This window comes from Pelodiscus sinensis, chromosome 1 (genome assembly GCF_052426305.1).
Source record: "Pelodiscus sinensis isolate ZL-2025 chromosome 1, ASM5242630v1, whole genome shotgun sequence".
Taxonomy (NCBI): Eukaryota; Metazoa; Chordata; order Testudines; family Trionychidae; genus Pelodiscus; species Pelodiscus sinensis.
The window spans coordinates 21,384,130-21,406,722 of record NC_143052.1 but is presented as its reverse complement, the minus strand read 5'-3'; the positions used below and the strand labels follow the sequence as shown (position 1 = coordinate 21,406,722).

Here is a 22,593-nt window from a genome sequence, read left to right as displayed (position 1 = left end):
GGGGGGCTGGACTCGATGACCTCTCGAGGTCCCTTCCAGTCCTATTATTCTATGATTCTATGATTCTATGAGTGGCTCAGGGCTCCAAGCATGAAGCTGACTGACTGGGCAGGGCTGATTAATCACCTGTGAAGCTGTGCTATGGCACAGCTTAGCGGGAACACTGTCAGGAGCTGATGGCAGTTTTTCTGGGGCAATGTGACTCTGCACCAACCTCCTCTATGGGCACAATTAATGCCTCAGTAAGTAACATGGGATTCCACCCATCTCTTTTAACAAATCTAGTACAGACACACGTACTCCACATCATTCTGGAAGTGTAAGCATCATACTTTTCCAAGAAGGCTTTTCTTCTGGGAAATATTTAAATATATAGCACTTAATATTCTGGTAACTTTCCAAATAATTATAAAAGAAAAATACTTAATAAGCTGAGGGTTAGCTTCATCCATGTAATAAATATCACCCCATCCAACAAACCTCTTTCTGCTACGAGCATGTCATTGGCAACATGCAAGCGGATTGTAGAATGGTGCTCCAGTGATTGACAAACTACAGTTGGCATTTTCTGTGTGGTGACCAGGCATAGGCAGAGTGAAGGGAACGCCAGCAATGCCAATGGAAGGGAATGATCCCCAATTATCCTCATCCTGTGCTCCTGAAATCAGCTCATCTTCACTAGGGAAGAAATGGAGTCCACCAGACTCAGTCAGTTGTACTTTTAATCAGATTATTTTCCTACAGACATTAAACAGTTAATTGTGATAATTAAACAATGTGAGTTTTTTTCCATTTTCCCAGCACTGTAACCCTAAACATGGGATTATACACATCTGGAATCAAGGGCAATGTGGAAAAAACCCCAACTAATCTTAGGCACAGCTACATGTAGTCATCTCATTTTGTGAGCCGTGTTATAGAATTGAGTGGGTTCTTCAATTTTCAATGTATATTAATGCACATCTAATAATTATGATCAGCTTTTGACACATTCAGGATTATAGTAGGAATTTCCCAGCATATACATACCACAATTTTGCATTTTCAATGTTTAAAACAACAACTGATTTGTACCATGTAGATATTTGCATATTGCAGCTGTTAGCAGAGAGTTGCACGTCAGCAGAGTTGCACATTCATTGATTTAGCTGTCTTGCAATACTGTTAAATTCTGAAAAAAGCGCAAATCATATATTGCATGTACACTATTCTACAGTGTGATATTATAATTTACTGCACTAATTTGTATCACCAACAAGGTTGTATAAAACAATTTTTTATTATTATTAACAATCAAGTATCAATGTGCATACATATAGATTCAAGGCTCCCCATTTGTTCAGATTCCATTCTAATTTCAGCAGCCAGGAAATCTTGTTCTTTTTAGCTTGCTATTTTCAATATAAAATAGCAACAGGAGGAATTTAAACATTATAGGGTGCAACAATGCTATGAAAACAAAAGGGGAACCTGGCATGAATCTCAGAACAACATATTCTCTTCAAAAATAAATGTGTCAAATCTGATTTTTATATACTTAAAATATCTGTACATAAGTTTTCCTGTGAGAGCACTAATCTGTATAAAATCCATCTCATCCCTTTTGTCCAGCCAACTAAATTTAAGCTACTTTCTTAGCTTTTTTCATTGCACAGTATATTCAGAGCTCTGTTTAACAATATAATTTAAGATTATTTAATTGCATCACATTGCAATGTTCAGTTTCTCACACAACAAAAGAATCACTCGGTTATCTTTTCAATGGACTATACGCTACCATTCAAGAAAACAAACTTAAAAACAATAAAGAAGCAGCATCATCATGCAAAATATCCTTGGAAACCAACGTTCAATAATCACAAAGACATTTTGTATTCACAAGCTTTTTCTTTTGAGCATTTTGAAGGATTTGGCTAGCGTTACATAACTGCACTGTGAAGAGCGCGCTGATCATTACATGGAAATTAACAGCTTTCTGAGAGGGACATGACATTCAGTTCAGGAAGAAAATTACTTGGTTAGATAAAACATCAAACTTTCAAACACCTTTATATTTCAAAATTCAGTAGCTTCTTTCTTGATTTATTTTATTTTTAAAACCAATAGCTTATGAACCTACCAAAACTTAGCTAGCCGCCCGTTTTGATTGATTTTGGCAGAATAAACCACATATTGTAAGGCATTTCAGTCGTGGTGAACTTCTGAGGAACATTAGCTAATATTTTCAAATTCACTAAGCAGTTCCGTACAAACTGAAGTATGACAACTATTTTATACTCTGGACATAACTGATGTTCAAAGCAGCCATAATGGCATTAATAGAACAAAAGAGCAGGGTTAAATAAATGTGAATTCACAAGTGTGTATGTAATAGCATATAGGATCTGCAATAAATTCAATGCTAAAATAAAAATAAATAAAAATCATACCATACATAAGCTATTTTAAAGGGGAGCCCTTTTACATGAAGTCATCAACGATACAACAATGAACACAAAAATCTTAGATTCCTCAATAAAGCACATATAGATTTCTGTTCTGATGGCATAGATGATGCAGCATTCACACGAGTTTAAGGATCTGACAGTCCAACATGCAGCCACTGTGGGTGTCATTTTGGATCTTTCACATAGACTGATGTGGGCATTGCTGTTCTTCTGCTGTCTGAATAGCTGACCCTTTGAAAATGAAACTGAGGGCTAACGTTTTGGCAGGGTCTTGATTAGTTACGCAGATTTTGGTTTCACAGGGTCATAACTGGCAATGTCTGCTGCCAGATACCAGCCAAAGCAGGACAAATTGGATTCCTACCATAGACCACAGTGATGGGCTCAGTCCAGAGACTCCACCACAGTCTGACGAATCTTCCTGTTGGCAAGAAAATGAGATAGTTCAGCATGAACTAGCATTCAAGGTGAAATAATCTGCACTCTAGCCTGTTACATGTTGATCTACTTTGCAGGATGGATTTTGGTCTCAAATACACCATTTTCCCTAGTGTGCCATTCATATTGTTAGTGGTGGCAACAATCTGAATATTTAAATTAAGTGCTATGGAAGTTATACCTAGAACATCCTTGTAAAAGCAAAGACAAATACTTACAGACACATACTGTGGTTACTCACCATAAAAGAAAAAGCAGGATGAGTGCACATTCTGATGAGAAATAATTTGTGAAACTAACTACTGAGCCCTAAATCACTATCTGACCGAAAATAAATGTGTTTAATTCTCTACATTGACAATACTGGACCCTCTTCCCCACCCCCGAAACACCATTTTCCTGCAAGGAAAGAAGGAAGAGCAGTGAAATCTTTGGGGGTAAGAAAAAAGAAACCAACCAACCTATGCCCAATACTCTAAGGGCACGCATTTAGAATGAGTGTATTCTGCCAGACCAAAGGGAAGTCAGTTCTCTTCTCTGATCTCTATCACTATATTCAAGTGCTGAAACCAAATATTGTATCGATTTCTTGAACACCCTGTGAAATCTCCAAAGGCTTGATATTCAGATCTGGCCATGCTAGGCACCACCTTTACCTTCTCCAGTTCAGGGGCTTGCCAGGAGCCACTTTCAACCCAGCAGAGTTCTAACTAGCACCAGCTGTTAATGGTCCCCAAGGAATCCATATGCCACACAGTGCTGGCATCTCTGGGATTGCACCATCCCTCCAGCCCCTTCCTCTCTTCCACAGTTATCTCTGAATCGGCTGTGGTTTTAACGATCATGAATGAAATATTTTAATGTTTGTGGATATCCTCAGGATCACAGCCCCGGCTTCTGGTCTAGCTGAGGTGCACTTGATGCACTGTAGGTAGGGGGTAACTGAGCGAATTATAGCTCCTGTCCCAATGCTGATGAAACTTATGCCTTACTATCCAGGGCCCAGTAGGTGCTGCAGCCAGGCCCTCTCCCCTACCCTCTCCCCAGCATCAAGTCAGGACCACTCGAGAATTTCTTCTTTGGCCTGGGACATTCTCAGGTTGCTGGGTGAGGCAACTTTACAGCCCTATGACCCTCCCAGCAAGCAAAGCTTTTTGTTGTTGCAGTGGTTTTACTCTGTATCGATGGTAGAAGGAGCCAGGGTCTCCTCATTCAGGCTCTCTTCCTATCTTAGGAAATATCTTATCACAGATGGAAGAAGTTACATCTGGCTCCTGCAAAATTGAAATGCTCAAAGTATACCAAGTGGAAAGCTTATGCTTCAGTGGTGGAAATGCACTGAAAGTCTGCTCTGTGCTACAGAAGACAAGTTTAGGGCAAGTTCTAGACCTTAGAACTATGTATGTTAGGCCAAACCCACACCTGATGTAATCCGGTATAGCGTGATTGTAGCTACTTTGATTTAAACCATGAGGGTCTAGTCTATTTTATTATGTCCAAATTTCTGAGTTTCGGAACGCCAATAACACATAACTTAATCTTAAACCTAAGCCTTTGCCCTAAACTTGGCTCCTCCTAATATTCTCTGCAAAGATTTCTTTGTCCTAGTCTCCAATTTCCTCTGTCCAAAGAGCCACTTGCTTATATCATGGTGCAGATAATGGGCCACAACTGCCACCATCAGTCAGCAGCTTCCATTTCCCTGAAGGCTTCTAAGTCTTCTTACCAATGTAAGTAAATATGAAACTAGACATCTGTCTTACAAGCACCATCAAAGGGCGTGGCTATGAAAAATCCTTAATCTGTAATGTGTAGAGTTTTTGCCATAATCTACCTAAAAAATGTACTTGCAACACTTGCCAGACCCATCTTAAAATCTCTCTCTGGAAAATCAAGGAGTTCTTTCAGACGAGAAGAAGAGAGGTCTTCGGTTTTTCACTGCTCTGAGAGGTTAAACTGCCAAGACAAGCTATCAGAAACCAACGATATTTTCAATAAGTATTCAAATGATTCTAAATTGTTTAGGTCATTCTCTTGCAAAAAAAAAAGTAAAAGATAAAAATTTTTAAAAAAATTAAAAAATTTAAAAAAGCTCCATATTTTCTTCTATTCTTTATTAAGGCAGCCATTGCAAAGATGATGACTTCTTTCATTTGTTAGCTTCTGTTCTACTGGTTTAAGGTTTTGTTCATTGAATGTACCCCAAAATTCAAAACGTTACTGATCAACAAGTAAGCCTTGAGTGTACTCTGTTACACAAGTTTGGAGTGACGTACTGTGATTTGAAGATGCACTGAACTTTCAGGGTTGTTATACTAGGCTTCCTTTTTGAGCCTGCATTTTGTCTTCTATTCACCAGACCTAAAAATTAAGCCAATTGCTTCTACCTTAAAGAGAGCACTACTCGAAAGGACATTATCAGTGATGGTTTCTTCTTATATGGGTTCATCAATAAGCGATATTCTGTATCACATTTCTGATACTTAGAGTCACATCATTGGAGCTCTTCCAAGGAGATATCTCCCACAAAATAAGCTGTTAAAGATTAGTGAGATTTTACTCTTGAGTTTTGCAAGTTGTTTCGGACTTAAATACTGTAGTGTTGAATTTCTGAGGCCTAAGAACCACCCATAATGGAGCACATATCTTCACAGATTCACTCATTGTAATTGCTCAAAATCTCTTCAGATAGCTTCTTTTGACCTAATCAAAGGTCAGTTATCCCCAATAAGGAAGAAATCAAGTGATACTGATTTAAATTACTTGTTTTTTTTCCCCAACAATGTGTATTATAATTAGCAAGGTTCCTATGTGCTATAACTGTATAGATATGGAAAATAAAGCTGATGAAAGAAGTGATGGGGGAAGAAATGAGTAGCACTACTAAATCACACTACTAAAATATGTTATGAGAGCATAATCAGATTTGATGAAGCCATAGCCTTACAATGTCATCTTCAAAATATCTGATAAAAATGTCTTTCTCCATTCACCAGCTCTACTAAAGAAACATAGTTGTTCTGGAATTTTCTGTGAACTTTCACCCCAGGATTCCTTGTATAAGTGCATCCATAAGTGTCCAACATAGTGATGAAGAATATCTGAGTCATAGCCATCTCTGTTATTTCCCTCCAAGTATTAATTTTAGATCAGTTGATAGCAAGCAGCTTCCATGGTCCTTTCCTGCTCCAGAAGATGGCTGGGTAACCTTTTGAAGTAATTTAACTGCATGGAAAGCTGCCCAGAATTTCCTTTTCTTTCACAATCATTCTTATTTACACATAATTTTCACTCTCTTCTTCCCATCTGCCAACACTGGCAGACACTGGATATATTGTTTTCTAATTCATAACACTACTCAGTCCTGAATCAGAATGTTTAACTGAAGCAATTTGTCTGTTACCTTTTCTATTAATCATCAGTAGTATGGATATTTTTCTCACTGACAAGAATCTTTTTTGTCACTTTCTTTCCATTCTAGCAGTGTGAACTCTTCTATAGTCAAAAATCACTCTTCAATCCTTCTAAACATCAAGGGTTCAGAGGAAAGAGTGGGAAGAGAGTCAAATCCAAACACTATTTTCTCCAATTAGGAAGTCCTACTATAATATCTTTAGGCAGGCTTATTTTCTGACTATATAGTACCATTTTAATTCAGTATCTTCACGTTAACAGTCATCAAAATCAAAGTATCAAAATCTATTGGGAACAGGACTGTCAAAGGAATGCATAAACACTTGTTTGTACCCATTAAGAAGCAGACTATAGCTAAATTTAATTTCATATTACAAAATATTAATGTTATTAATTAGCTGATTTACACCAAATAAGAGTCTGACTTTGCTACTTGCCCAGTTTCCATCTGCTGCTGCTGAGAACACACCTGTTAAAGTCGTGCTTTAAGGGCTTGCTTCCATAGGTGTTTTGGATTGACTTCCTGAACAAGGAATTGGGACCTTAGCACTTAAATTTGCAGTCAGAATCCTATATATGATCAGAACCTTACTTGATTTCAGCAAAGCTACTTGTAGAGAAAGGAACTACTCAATATGAGTAAAAGCGATGAGGAGTCCTGTGGCACCTTATAGACTAACTGAAGTGTAGGAGCATAAGCTTTCGTGGGCAAAGACGAAGTGGGTCTTTGCCCACGAAAGCTTATGCTCCTACACTTCAGTTAGTCTATAAGGTGCCACAGGACTCCTCATCGCTTTTGCAGATTCAGACTAACACGGCTACCCCTCTGATACTCAATATGAGTAAAGATCTGATCTTCACATATTACATGGGACTAGTGTTGGAGAGAAACTGTAATTAACTCCTCCCAGTCTTCAATTGCACCAATTCAGCTTCTATGTTTGTTAGTCATGAGACTATTTAATACAATTTACGAAGCTCAAAAGTCTCCCATATAGCTATGAAGCTAAGCATGAAGGTTTTTTTTTCATTGTGTACAAGTGATTTAGCTTTTTCCAATACTGAACACAGTAAAGACGACGAACTCTTACAACTGACTTGTTTTATTTTTTTACCTGGTTATAAATATTACCCTAGCAACACAAATCTATGTACTTAACCCTTCAAAAAAGTTTTATCCAAAACATATCTTACAATGTATTTAGAACATTTGGAAAGAGATTGAATATATACACATATACACTATATTTTAACATTGCAATAATTCCCATCACAATATAATATAATGATTTTATTTGTTAGCTTTTCAATAATAGTCATGGTAGCATCTCCCTCTAGTGGTCTCCTGAGAATGTATACCAATACTGTTATATTCTGACACACTTCTACTGCGCAAGGAATATGCTTTCTGATAATGATTCTCAGATCATTTGCTAAACTAGCAGCAATGATGGTAGCTCAGACTTTCCAGTAAACATAACATGGAAAGACTCAGCTTTCTTTATGAATCTGATGTCTCCATACACTAGTATTCTAGAATTATAGCGCTGAATCTCGTGCTCTGAAATGTACATCCACATTACTATTAGAAGCAAAGTTCTCATTGGTCTTTACTAGCCAATGGCACTGTTTTACTGGATATTCATCTTTAAAAAGAAAAAAAATTTTTTTCATTCCTAAAAACAAACAATTAGTCCTAGTATTTTGATCATCAACCTCTGTCTGGATTTGGCAACACTATGAATTTCCCCATATGTTCTCCACAGCAATTATTTTTGCAAATCCTAAAGACAGCATTCAGTTATGCTGTGCCATGCATAGTATTAGTTTTGCAGGAACTAGAATCTCCTCCAACTACTTTATACCTCTGCTTATTACTATGGAGAATTTTGTCCTAGATGTCTTCCTCCTCCTCCTTTTCATCTTTACCAGGAACACAGGAAACAATAAACATTCTGAAGGACCAGTAAGGAAGGGAATGACAGCAATATGAATAGAAGGCCAGATATTGCAGCCTACAAAGCTGACTGGTTCCTGATTCCAGGGTGAAGACTTAAAAAGCTTTGGGCAGAGCTCTTTGAATTTGTAATTGTCCCTTAAATTGTTACAGGAATTTGTTCCAAATTACTGTTTTGGGGACCCATTTTGTTCCATTTTCTTTCATTTGCTAGTTAGTAAAAAAAAAGCCACTTTTTATGCAAAGAACCAAACCAAACTAAACCAAAAAATTAGAGAAAGTAACTGACCATCCACACCATATGAAAACTTGCAGAAAAATGAAGATAGGAGAAGACATCATGGCAGAGGCACGACTCGTTGTGCATATAGGCTGATCCTATTAATAACGGGCAAAGTAGCAAGTAGAGGAAAGGAAAGAAAACACAGAAAAAAAGACATACAAGATGAGATTTCATGCAGTTTGCTGGCAGTTAGCAGAATTAATGTGAAAGCATCCACCCAAGAGCAAGAGACTCATAGTGAGTACTGCAAATAAACTTAAACAAAATATTCCGCTGTTACAGAGAACACACGACTTACACACCAATTGCACATCAAGCTAGTGAGCAAGAGTTTTACTTTCACACACAACACTTGGATCGATATCTGTTAGAAAAGTTCATGCATTTAGGACACTTTTTCAGTCCCTGTAGAAGCCAATTGTTTTACATCCACTGATCAAAACGACAGTTTTTTACAGGAGACTTTGTGAACACGTGGGCTTCAAAGAAAATGCATTCACTCCCAAGGCTTAGGCTTGTGTAACCATAATGAACATCTGAGGCATGACATCTGCTTAAAGAGCAGCGCGGATTAAGCTATATCAAGCAGAGTCAAACAGTGGTACTTGCAATTGCTTTGACAAAACCATTTATCTAGTCCTGTTGGTTGAAAATAAGTCCTCGAAAGATGTGGCTAGTAAATAAGGTCATGGCACACGTTTAGGAATGCAGAAAGGTATTCAATTCCAAGCAATGAATATTTCCTCAAAAAGTAAAAAATTACTACTAAATTGTATCCTGCAAGCTAGGAAAACCTGTCACAGGTATAAACTCACTTGGTGTTGTCATGGTCATGAGGGATGGCCAGCAGCCTGGGGACTAAAGGGTTAACTGTACCTAGCCAGGTAGCAGTCAGCTAATAAAAATTCAGATAGGGATTTTCAAACTGAGACAAAGGAATTTTTGGGTTTTTCCCTCTTTTGTCTCTGGGCCAGTTTGCTCTAGATACTGAGGGAGACGGAAGACATGTCTCTCTCTAAGAAAAAGACTTTTCATAATGTGTAAGTAGAGTAAAGTTTAGATAAATCTGTTAGGTTTTATTGTTTTCTGTTGTGGGACTTTGGATCTGATGTCTGTGCTGTTAGAAATGGGTTTCTCTCCCTTTTGTGTCTAAGTCCTGAGCCCATGGGAGTCCCCATGAGTATATTAATTGGTGACTTTTTCCAACTAGTCATGCTTGCAACAGGAGTATTGTTTTGAGAATAAAAGTTTTTTCTTTTTTATTAACCTGGTATTGGTTAAGTTCTGTGTCCTGGAAAATCTGTCTGTGGGATCTGCATGCCTTTGAGGGGACAGCAGCCACAGACTAAAGTTTATATTTTATCTTTCTTTTTCAAGCTCTTTGGAGAAAAGAGCTTGGGGTACCTTGGGGTTGGTTTCAAGTGTCCACCCATTTGTGGGTTCAAAAGCACTTGATGGTGGCAGCAAATTTTTATCCCCCAAAATCTAGTTTTTTTGGGGGGGAGGAGTTTTATACCAAAGCCTGGAAAGATAAGGTTTTGGGGTACTTTTATGGGCCCCCACTTCTGCATTCATCATGTCAGAGTGGGGAATCAGCCTTGACAGGTATAAAAATAGTTTCTAAAAATATGAAATCTGCAGTTTTGGAGTCAAATGCTGTAAAATACAGGTTCATGTGTGTTACTATACAAGCAACATCATCACAGCAAATAAGTACCTAAACCACACCATCAGGTGTTCGTCCCCCTGCACATTCACTACCGCAATATGTTCCATCAAGTGCCAGCAGTGTCCCTTTGCCATGTTTATTGGACAAACTGGAAAGTCTCAACACCAAAGGACACAAATCAGATGTCAGGAATGGTAATTCATATAAACCTGTAGGGGAACATTTTAAATTCCCGGGTCATTCAGTAATGGATTGAAAGTAGCCATTCCTCTACAAAAGAATTTCAAAAAACGGTTACAAAGGAAAACAGATGAATGGGAATTCATTTGCAAATTCAAGACTATAACTTAGGACTGAATAAGTCCTTCAATTGGTTAACACATTAAAAAGGCAATTTTCCCTTTCTGGATATTCACATCTCCACAACAACTGCTGCGAATGACCCACTTCTACCCTGACTTGATTAGTTCCATTAACACAAGCAACTTCTCCCTTATATATACTTCTGCTTCTTTAACTCCCACTCCAAGATGACATCTAGACTACAAGCCTCTTTCGAAAGAGAGTGTCTAGACTACAAGCAGATTTTTTGAAAAAGTGAGCCGCTTTTTCGAAAGAGAGTCTAGATGCTCTCTTTCGAAAAAGCACAGTTTGCATTCAATAGCGCCTTTTTTCGAAAGAGTAATTTAAAAAAAAGGCATTATTCCTTGTAGAATGAGGTTTACTGCCACTGAAAAAAACTGCTGCGTTCTTTTGATTTACTTTCGAAAGAATGCGGCTGTAGTCTAGAAGCAGTTGAAGTTTTTCGAAAAAAGGCTACTTTTTTTGAAAAAACCCTGTAGTTTAGACACACCCCAAGTCATTTGATGAAATGGATTTTACCCATGAAATCTTATGTCCCAATATATCTGTTAATCTCTATGGGTATGTCTACACTGCCACCCTAGTTTGAACTAGGGTGGCTAATGTAGGCATTCGAAACTGCAAATGCAGCCCAGGATTTAAATATCCCGGGCTTTATTTGCATGTTCCCAGGCACCGCCATTGCAGGAGGAGTAACAGTACTTCGAATTAGGAGCTTTAATTCAAACTACCTAGCCCATGCCGCATGTAACCGCGGGCAGGGAGTTCGAAATACGGGGCATTTAAAAATGGCGGAGCCTGGGAACAATCAAATAAAGCCCGGGATATTTTAATCCTGGGCTGCATTTGCAAATTCGAATGTCTACATTAGCTACCCTAGTTTGAACTAGGGTGGCAGTGCAGACATACCCTAAGATGCCACAGGATTCCTCATTGTTTTTGCAGATACAGACTAGCACGGTTACCCTTCTAAAAATTATCCCTCTATTTTTCCTTTCCTAAAGAAATGATTTGTCTTTGGCTCTAATCTTTAAAAATGAAAAAGTGAAAATTGTGGACACAGAAGGCAAGGTCTTCTGCTGGTGAAAATCAGTTGACTTCAGTGGAAATATGCAGATATACATGAGCTGAGAACCTGGCACACAGTGTCAATACACATTAAGACACATATTCCTAGTATTCCTATGAGGCATGACATATAAAAATAGCATTCTGTAAGGTCCAGATTTTTAAAGGCATTTCTTTGCCTACCTGCCTTTAAAAATCTGGTCCTGAGTATCTTTTCAGTATTCAGAAATAATGAATGCTTGCCAGAGCCATGGAGGAATTGTCTTTGGCACCACCATGTGCGGAAAACTAGGTTTCTTGGCTTATTACTACTCCAGGAATCATGTGTGAAAGTGCAGTGCTTACAATAAAAGCGGCTAAAAAAAGCAACTGTTAATTTAATGTTAATAATAGGACATTTGAAATAAATTGATTATGGTTCAGAACAAATAGTATGTTAAAAGAGAGATAGGTTATGTCATGAGCTGTCAGATCCACTAAAACACAGATTTTATTGTTGTTCTGAAATATCACCTATAACTGCTTTCACATGGAAAGACTCTATTTTAGAGTCTTACGTCCTTAAGAGTTCAATCTTACCCCATCATCTTTGTCAAAGCAGACATCAGGACCCTTTCTGTATCTTGGTTGCTTCACCATTTCACAAGGATTTGGACCTTCATCTAAACTTTAGCTAAGGAATGTAGCATTCTTTTTTCATGTACAACACATTAACAGCAGCAACATTTTAATTTCATTTTTACTATCAAACACAGCGTAAGCAGGGCCAAATACTTATGGCCTTGTCCATGACAGATACTTTGGCAGCTATGGCTTTATGATGATGTTGGTTGCATCACATTAACGGCCCACTGTTACTGTTCCTTATTAAAGAAAATGACATTAATACAGATCAAACGTACTTTGTTTTGACTTGAGCAAGGCTTTTGATACAGCCTTGCATGACCTTTTCATAAACAAGCTAAGGGAATACAATCTAGATGGAGCTACTATAATGTGGGTGCATAACTGGCTAGAAAACTGTCCCCAGAAAAGAGTTATCAGTAATTCACAGTGAAGCTGGAAGAACGTGTTAAGGGGGGTCTGCAGGGATCAGTTCTTGTTCGGTTCAATATCATCTTCAATGATTTAGATAACAGCACAGAGAGCACTGATAAATGTTGTGTATGGTACTAAGATGGCTGGGGTTGCAAGTGCTTTGAAGGATTAGATTAAAATTCAAAATGAGTTGGACAAACTGGAGAAATGGTCAGAGGCAAATAGGATGAAATTCACTAAGGAAAATTGAAAAGTATTCCACTTAGAAAGGGACAACCAGTTGCACACATACAAAATGGGAAATGACTGCCTAAATAGTAGTACTGAGGAATGTGATTTGGGGCACATTGTGGATCATGAGGTAAATATGATTGAACAGTGTCACAATGTTTAAAAAAAAAGCAAACATCACTGTGGAACGTATTAGCAAGAGTTTTGTAAGTAAGCCACCAGTAGTAATTCTTCCATATTGTGTCCAGTTCTGGGCATCACATTTCAGGAAAGATGCGGACCAATTGGAAAAAGTCCAGAGAAGAACAACAAAAATGATTAAAGGTCTAGAAAACATGACCTATGAGGAAAGACTGAGAAAACCGTATTTGTTTAATCTGAAGAAGAGACAACTGTCAGAGGACATAACAGTTTTCGCGTATATAAAAGGTTACAACGAGGAGTACATTTTCTTCTTCTTAATCTCTGATGATCAGACAAGATGCAATGGGTTTAAATTGCAGCAAGAGAGGTTTAGGTTGACCATTACGAAAAACTTCCTAACTATTGGAACAGTTAAGCACTGGAATAAATTGCACAGGAAAGTTATAGAATATCTATCTTTGTAGATTTTTAAGAGCATGTGAAACAAACACATGTCATGGATGATCTATATAATACTTAGTCCTGTCATGAGCACAGAGCACTTGATTAGATGACCTCTTGAGGTCCCTCTTCCAGTCCTATCATTCTGTGACTTGAAAGATAACCTTCTAGTGTTCCTAATCGTGGTAATAAAGATACACACTGCAAGACTATGCACGGGAAAAATAAGCAATCTAAAAACAGAATGTTTCATTACAGTTAATCCATCTCTCCAAAAAGTGGTATCTAGGTCAATGGAATAATTCTTGTCTATGTAACAGCTTAGATTGTCTTAACTATTTTCTCTCGGGGGAGGGATTTTCAGACTCCTGAGAGATGTAGCTGTGTCATTTTTCATTGTAGACTAGCCCATAATAAAGGACAAAGTTTTTTTCTTAGGATTTCAGCTTTAGAGTGCAAGAGAAAACAGACAAAATGGCGAAGTCAGGATCGCACATCATGTCAATGGCAGAAACAGGAATAGGACTTCCATGTTAGTTTAGGTTTTTTTTTAAAAAAAATCTAATGCTTTAAAACATATTAGGGCCTTTGCAGGTTTTATCTGAGCTCTCTTGCACTCAAGGCATTCCTTTTACACCATTAGAGAAAATGTTATTATAACTAGACTTTAAAGTCATTACCACTGTCCCAGTGCAAGACAGGGCACAACCTAATTTACTGTGGTCAGGATCCAAGATAACATGGGATTTGGTCCTAAACTTAAAATGTTAAAAAAATGTAAGTGAAAAGACAATATATGGTCAATTTCTTCCCTAATTCACATCCTAGCAGGATCCATCTACCCATCGACGCCAGGGTGGTGTACAGGTGATAAGATTTAGGTTATGGGAGGAGGGAGAGCTAGAAACAGGGATGATAATATGTAAAAGGCCATCTACATTGGCATATCCTACCAGATTACAGCAAGCAACACTTAATAGACACCTACAGAGGAAGAGCACTTCCCATCTGGGTGTTGTCATGCTACATCTGCAATTCACAATGGACCCATGTTGCAAAAAGAAAGCTTGGCTTAGTGATGCTCAGGTCAAAATTACGTATAGCAATTCCTTTAGTGAAAAGTTAGCCAGGCCAGCTGTTGAAGTTGTCATCCACTGCCCCTGGACTTGCAAAGTGCCCCTTGGGAAAGTTACACCATTTCTTGTTACATTCCCTTTAATAAGGCCTTGTACGCAACCTGTAGACCGTAACCACAATTAATCAAGCTGACATGGAGCTAAGTTGGTCAGGGTAGCAACCTACATTTACAGGGCGCTACTATGCTACAAATGCTGCTTCCACTGGAGTAACCCTCCCTTTCATCTGAAGGGCCAACAGATTTTCAGTCATAATTAATGTGATATTTAATGTATATTAAATATGTATTGATATTTTGCCAAGGGATTTCCATCATCTCCACCATAAGGAGCTTTACCATCTGATATAGGAGAAGCAATTTTTTAAAATTAGGATTTGCTAATCTCTCTTTTCCCTGCATGTCAGGAATATGTTTTTTAGCCACTATATTTTTCTACAGTCTATGTTAAGCAGTCAGATTTTGGCTCCCAGCTCAGTGCCGGAAGGCCTCTTCTGTGTACTTAAAGGCCAAAGAAGCGTACAAGGAGAATTGCTCTGGCACAGTATGTGCTGCCGATGCTGCTTGTGTCACTGTGGCTGGGATTATTTACCAGGGAGGGAGATGAGAAGGAGCAGCCATAGTCTTGAGCAGCCCACAGACAGCAGGAGAAAAGCTGATATAATTCAGAATAGTGGCCTGAAGGCGGGAGGCAACTTGTACAAAAGCTCTATAGTCAAGTCCTGTGTGGTATTTTTGAAAAACAAACAAACAAACAAACAAAAAAAACCCTTCCCATTCCTGCATTGTTTCTTGCATTTTTATCTTGCTCCCAGCTGGAAAAAACTTTGGGTCCTGAAAATCCCGAGAGAGAGAGAGAGAGACTAAAAAAACAAAAACAAAAACCAACCAAACAAAAGGGTCAGGACTCTCTGGTCTGGCAGCATCTGTTGTCCCTCAGGACCCAGATGTTGATGGACCACAGAGCCCCTGGATTAGAAAGTCCTAGCAGCTGGGAGCGGGCACCAGCTGGGAGTCCAGCGCAGAGGGTTTGGTAGCTGGAGCATGGCGAGGGCTGCCAGTGGAGACAGGCCAGCATCCCAGGGACAGGGAGCCCAGGCAGGGTTGGCAGCAGAGTTGGGTGCAGCAGCCTGGGAGCAGGGAGCTTGGACGGGCCCAGCAGTAGGGATGTTAGATATCGTGTAATTGAATAGTCATGTAACCACATTAAATCTTAGTGGTTACACGATTATTCAATAGACCCTGGGGGCAGGACTGGCAGCCAGTGCACTTGCAGCCCTATTCCCGGGGAGCCCCTTGCCATCCTTGCTGCTGCCATCCTGCCTTTGTCCATGGTAAGCCTGGGCCTGCTGCACACGGAGGCTGCTTTGCACCAGCAGCCCCTGTCCATGGGGAGCTTGGACCCCCCATGGACAGGAGCTGCTGCCACTCCTCACTGCTGCCTCCGATACAGAGGCAGCAGCGTGGGGCGACAGGCAGGAGCTGATCTGCCTGTGGAGCCATTTTAAAAACCAGCTCCCCACCCGCCTCCATTGCGCTTTTAATCTGGCTCCCCACAGCACTGGCTCCTGCCTCCCCCCATACAAGCGATGGGGGGCAGATGGTTCTGTAGGACACGATGCATGCGTGGAACTAGCTTGAAAGCTGGCTCCCTGCATGTATTGGCTCCAGCCTGCCGCCTCGCTATCAGAGGCAGGAGTGTGGGATGAGTGGGAGCAGGCGGATCCAGAAGTTGTGGGGAGCTAGCTTTTAAGTCAGCTCCTCGTGGGCAATGGCTCCCAACCCTCTTCTGCCTCTGATGCAGTGGCTGCGCGGGGGTGGAGGGGCAGGCAATGCATGTAGTCAAGAAGATTAACCAATAAGCCTAGGCTTATAGGTTAATCGTATATCCATCTACATGCTGACAAACCTAGCCGGCACTGTATCCTTTTACCACTAAAATCATAAAACTAACCTTGCTTTAACCCTGTAAATATTCTTTAACTCCTGGTATAACAGACATCAAATCTCTTTCTATCTATTGCTTAAATGTACGTATTAAAACCTTAATTTTTTTTAAATGAAAAACTTGCTTTACATTACTGAAACTCTATTTACAACACGCCAACAAGAGAGCTGGTGTTTTCCACAAATTATTGGAGCCTATCCAATCCAACTACAACACAGTATTGCACTGTGATCCAATACTACTGCAGGGCTCCAGTCTATGCTTTCCTTGTATTCCTCTCTGCTTCTTGTCCTCTATAAAGAAGCCCCCTTGGAGGCAGACAGAGATACTATATGGCCAGAATAGCTCCAACCCCCGCATAGAGACCTATTGGCAGCTGCTGCTCCTGCATCCTGCAAAACCTCGCCACACTAGCAGTACAGTAATTGGAGGGTCCTGGCCCCATTATCCCTGTTTTGGGCTCTGCTTTCTGTGTTATGTTTCAGCAGAGGCATTCTCTTTATACTATCAGCTCTATTCAAAATGGCTGCAGACCCCAGCGCACCCAATACACCCCAAAAGGAGCTTTTCACTTCTTTAGACTGTCCCTGTATTGAGGGGAGGGAAACTAGCATGGTGATACGTGCTTAATGGTCCTCAGCACCTCAGGTAACATGTAACCGTGAAGCTCTGCCCTACCTAGGGTTGCCAGGTGTCCGGTATTTTCACCTTCTGTCTGGTAAAAAAATTCAGAAAATACCGGACATCTAAAATCTCCAGTATTTTCTGATTTTTTCCCGGCTAGGAGGCAAAAATACCAGGTGCTTACCTGGGTCTGTAAGGGAGCTGGCTGGCCCAGAGCAGGAAGACAAGATGGCGGATGGCCACCAGCAGTCCTTTTTTTTTTTTTGCTCAACAACTTTGGTCTTTTTTTTTCCCCTCAAGAGAATTTTTTCCCCGGTGTTTTTTTTTTGGGGGGGGGAGGGGGGGGTCAATATTTTTGGTTAAACCATCTGGCAACCCTAGCCTTGCCCCCTTCTGTTGCTTCAGGTCAGTCACCAACTTCTGTGACAAACTGTGGGGCTTGGGATGAACCTTCTGGTTCTCCGCAGAACACCCTGGTTCCAGGAAGCTACAATAACACCAGGAAATTATGACAACAAGCCACTACATAGAGCAGTGATGCCTGCCCTGACCTACTGATGAGTCATTCCAGTGTTCAGGCTTCAGGTGATTTTGCCTGGTAACAAAGGCTGGGAACAGGTATTAAGACCAGCTTATCAAATATATGTAAAAATAAAAATCTTAGCAAACTTGAAATGATTCCTTCAGAGACCGTTCTATGTTTTGTTCTATACAAAATCCAATTGATAATCATCTGATGATTCAAATACTAAAGTGATGTGTGTCAAAGAAATGAATATAAATAGACAATGTTTCTCCATATCCTGTTCTAGGATTTGGTCAACAAACATCAGTTTATGTCACTAGAAGTTCTGACTTTCAAGGATACCCGGCTTTTCTGCTTGCATCAATGGCTTTGGGTCACAGGAGCGGCACATCAGTTGGCTGTCACTAATTATAAACACTAGATTGGTGTTTGAAACCTTTTCTGCATGATAAAGTCTGGAAAAGAAACAAAATTCCAGTTAAAAAAAAGGCTACAGGTTATCTTCAGAGGCTTTTTGGCTTTTTACATTCACTAATGAGATCACAGATAGCACAACTTTATAGATTGTCTATATAGGGGACAGCTTTTTTTTTTTTTTTTTTTTTAAGAACAGCAAGGACCATTCAAAGGAAAATTTTGTAATCTTTATTGATGGATTGATCCACATTAGAGCGAATGCTGTGATTAAAAAACAGAAAAAGGGCAGAATGACCATATACCACTAGACAGCTAGTTGCATGGTGCTAAATCAGTAACTCCTCTAAGAAGGGAAACCAGTTCAGCTACAATTTCTCTACTGCCAATGAGGTTTGAAAAGAAAAGCCGCTCTAAATGAGATAGGAAACTTCATATGTATTGAAGAATATTACTGCATTTTCATGGCTTATTATCAGGTGTTTTTACAGTATATTTAGACAGCTAGATGGATAAACATCCAGGTGAGCTGAGAAATAAAATAAAAAAAAAAACAGTGACAAATAGGGATGTTGAATGGACCAGTTACCAGTAAACATATCAGCAAGCAGGAGGCTTACCACTATGCTTATTGCTTAGCTGGTTAATTGGCCATTGCCGGTTAATGCCGATGATGGCCAGCTGGGCTGGGCCAGAGCAGCCCTGGATACAAAGGGTCTGAAGGACCAGGTGGCAAGACCCTGTGGCTACAGTGGAACCATATGGCAGAATCAGGTCGGGAGTTAGGCCCTAAGTTAATTGGTTAAGTGCTAGTGTTTTCTCAAGCATTTTTACATCCTTAGTGACAAAGAAAATATTTTCTAATTGCCGAAGAAAAGCTTTCATGTTGTTCTGAATTTAGAGAAGCATTTTATTTGTAAACTGGCTTCCTGTCACTTTTTCACATATCTAACAAAAACAGGCAAAATGTATCTATTGGTGTATGTGGAACAAACTTCCCTGACCTTAGTGGAGTTTGTCCCACTGTCTGTATTTGACCCAACAGCTCCTTCAGGTCATCTGTAATCTTACAAATGACTCATTCACACTAGTTGGTCATTTTAGGGGGTCACATCTTTTCTGATTAAATCAGTGAAGGAGAATTTCTGAGGATTGCACTGTTTGTGCCCATAACAACACCATCCCACCCTTTATGAAATTCAGTATTTGACCCTGTACTGTGATTGTGTCCAATTCTTAGTGTGCACTTTGCTGGACTGAAATCCCCTATGAAACATTTGCTATGAATTCCTCAAGGCTTAGCTGTTTATAGAAGTTTTGTTGTCTCCAGCAGTTTCAAATAGTGCTAATAACTATGAGGCCTTGTCCTTGTAGACTCTGGCATGAGCCACTCTATTGTATGTAAGGTTATTACATTTCAAGGGAAGGATGAGCAGAGGCTACATGTGGGAATATATAAAGAGAAGCAATAAGTATACTTTTAGGCAGGAAGTGGAGGAACCAAGACTTGAAACCCTTCCTTATTCTTAAGAGTGTCAGATAAAGAAAAACAACATGCACACACAAACCACAACCAAAAAGACCCGAACAAAGTGGAATGGGAGGAGAGAAGGGTTTAAATGAATTTCTTGTTATGCTAGGGAGGTATTTAGCGCTGCGTTTCCCGCTCTCCTGTTAATGCAAAGGAGTAATCGGGTTGCTGCATAGCAATGTTTCATTTAATACAGGGTCAGGTACCCTGTGCTGGTGATCCCTTCTTACCTTGACACTTACATCAGTTGTGCCACACCCATGCTGTGCCATAACACAGCCTAGATGTCCTCTTTTATCCATTTGTAGCTTAATGTTTGTTTAGGAATTTTAAACTGAATTAACAATGTTTATACAAAGGTATTCAAAGGGCTCCTCTTTTAGGATGCATGTTCATTCTATGGCAATTTAATAACTTGGTATGGAAGAAATTTTCAAGTCTCACAAAACTATACTGAGATTGTAACCTCTTTAACGAAAGCAGCAGCAACTCAAGGCAAAACATGAAAAGACTATTAACATTTTAACATTATGTACAAGGATGCACAGAAACATCTCTGTTCTGAAAATCTGTAATAGAACTCAAGAATTTCAAATAGTAAATTAGAAAAAATACAGTGAAAACAATTAAGAATAAAAACTATTAAACACCAATTATCCTATTAAAATATATATGGAGATAGTCCCATAAAAGAGAAAAACACAAGTTGGGGTAAAATAATTCAGTGCACTATTACTGTTCCAGTCTATGCTAACATGTAATATACATTCTAGTGTATATTATTGCACTGACCACTTGCATGTATACCTTTACCATTCTTACATACATGTGATATAGTTATGACACAGTATAGTTTATCCTTAATACAGTAAGGTAATTACTGACTTCTAAGATTAATATGCACAAAAAAGGCTTCTCTTTACATTCTGTATTTGAAGATGAAAACTTACCTGGAACAGTTTATACAGTCTACAATCCCACTGAAGGATTTATCATCATTTCCAAAGAAATACTGAGTTTGCTCAGTAATGCAGCTCTGTTTGGATAGGGCAACAGTGTAATCATCATCATCCATTTCCACTTATGAGAAAGAAAAAACAGAAACATTCACAACATATATAGTGCAGTGAGCAGCATTTGGCTGGTATCTGAATTCTTTTCTTCTAATTCATTCAAGACTATCTCTTTCATAAATATGAGTGTTGACTTACCTGCCTCAAGAAATCGTGGAAAAGTCAGGCCCAAAAACAGTTGTTGCAAGATAGACCTGAGCATAGAAAATACACTTTTGTTAAAGGAACCATCATTTTCCTCTACTTGGAACATAGCTGTGCTAATAAGGGATCCCTGATTGCTGGGATATAATTGTTAATAAAACCAGCAACAACACATGTTAAATGCACTTATGCCAAATAATAGGAATGTGTTTCTCTAATATGTTACATTTTCTCTGTCATTTTCTTCTTCCCCTTCCAGTTACTGTCCCATATTATATTTTGACAGTTAATATCCACTGCCCCTCTTACCCATAATTCTGCTAGGAGAGATGCTGAAGAGTAGTTTGTCATTCTTTAATATCTCTGCAGAATGTGAAACAGGAATCCTGGGAGTCCTCTCACATTTAAACCAACTAGGCTGCCTTAAATGACAAGAGTCATATATAGCTCCAAGGGGCTTCAGGCATTTTACACTGATTAAATCTCACAACATGTCTGTGAGGCAGATAAATGCTAGACTAGTCTAACTATGTCACGTAAAAATTCTCTCTGTGCTGGTGACTTGTATTGCTATCTTCACTGCTGCATTGCAGCACGTCCTTGTCATTTCTTACTTGATGCTGGAAAAATAAAGCTTAACACGAATAATGGTAAACTATTCATTTTCTGCATTCATGCCCACATCCCTCCTATTTCAATTATTGCATCCCAGTTATTGCAATCTCCTCTTTTCTGGTTTTCCTAATATTCACATTGCCCAACTCTTCCTATCACAACCACATTACAGACCTTTCATCCTCACTTCCCCTCTTTGAATCCTCTCCGCCCATCCTTTTCTTCATTAACTTTAAACTACAAGGCCCTACTCCTGCCACTGAATCTGTCTCAATCTCTTATTGTGGCACCTTATTCCCTCATATGCTCTGCTCTCATTAACACCAGTTTTGATGACCCTTTAGTCTGCTTCTTCCATAGCTTAAGATAGTTTTTAAAGAAAATATATCCGCCAGTTATTTCTATGGCTAAAGCGCTGCAATACTGCATCCAACACTGGGTTTATTTACATAACATCAGGACTGAGTTTGTTGCATAGACTGAGCACTTGTCTACAGGGATGAAGAGAAACCTCATGGCATTCAATAGTGACTACACTGGCTGACCCCAAAGGGAAGCCCTCATCTAGCTCGTTTTAGGTTAGAAGAAAGTGATCAAGTAACTCTCTGCTGATGAGAAAAAGAGGAAACTTGGAAAAATGGGGAAGACCCTCAAAGTTCCAAGAGTATAGAGGAAACTTAGTTAACTGAATCCTCATGCTCCCCAATTAAGCTTTGAAAGTTGTCACTCACTATCCTAGTCACATTTTTGCCCGAAACACAATAGTTAACCTTATCCCAGCGTCTCCTATTTCTCTGCATTTGCTTTCACTTGCTGCCTTGCTGAAATGCTCTCTGATCAGCCCTTTCTACTCCACTTCCCTAATGGCCTTCTCAGTCTGTTTGTGGCCTAGATTCCATTTCAAAAATGTCTAATAAAAGCACTTTCTTATGGTGCTTTCAAGCGAAACCCTGTGGAAAACAAGCCACAAGTCTAAATTGAGTCCAGACCTTTGAGTTTGATTGGAACACTGATAAGGCACATTTCTCTGTTTGAGCAAAGCTTAGGTTTCATCCCTGGATCATTTCCCATCTTTATTTTTGAGGTTCGT

General features: G+C 39.3%; 1 protein-coding gene across 2 annotated transcripts in view; it reads right to left on the bottom strand.

Moving 5' to 3' along the window:
• Positions 1 to 704: 704 nt before the first annotated feature.
• CACNA2D1 (calcium voltage-gated channel auxiliary subunit alpha2delta 1) overlaps positions 705 to 22,593 on the bottom strand; it is a 653,332-nt gene continuing 631,443 nt past the window's right edge. For both annotated transcript variants that reach the window (XM_075926367.2, XM_006117144.5), the window contains 5 exons: positions 20,883 to 20,938; positions 20,622 to 20,751; positions 18,069 to 18,181; positions 12,219 to 12,301; positions 705 to 2,868 (listed from right to left, as the gene is read on the bottom strand). In XM_075926367.2, coding sequence (XP_075782482.1) covers positions 2,752 to 2,868; positions 12,219 to 12,301; positions 18,069 to 18,181; positions 20,622 to 20,751; positions 20,883 to 20,938 — 499 coding nt within the window. In that variant the 3' untranslated portion in view covers positions 705 to 2,751. The remainder of the gene's footprint in view (positions 2,869 to 12,218; positions 12,302 to 18,068; positions 18,182 to 20,621; positions 20,752 to 20,882; positions 20,939 to 22,593) is intronic.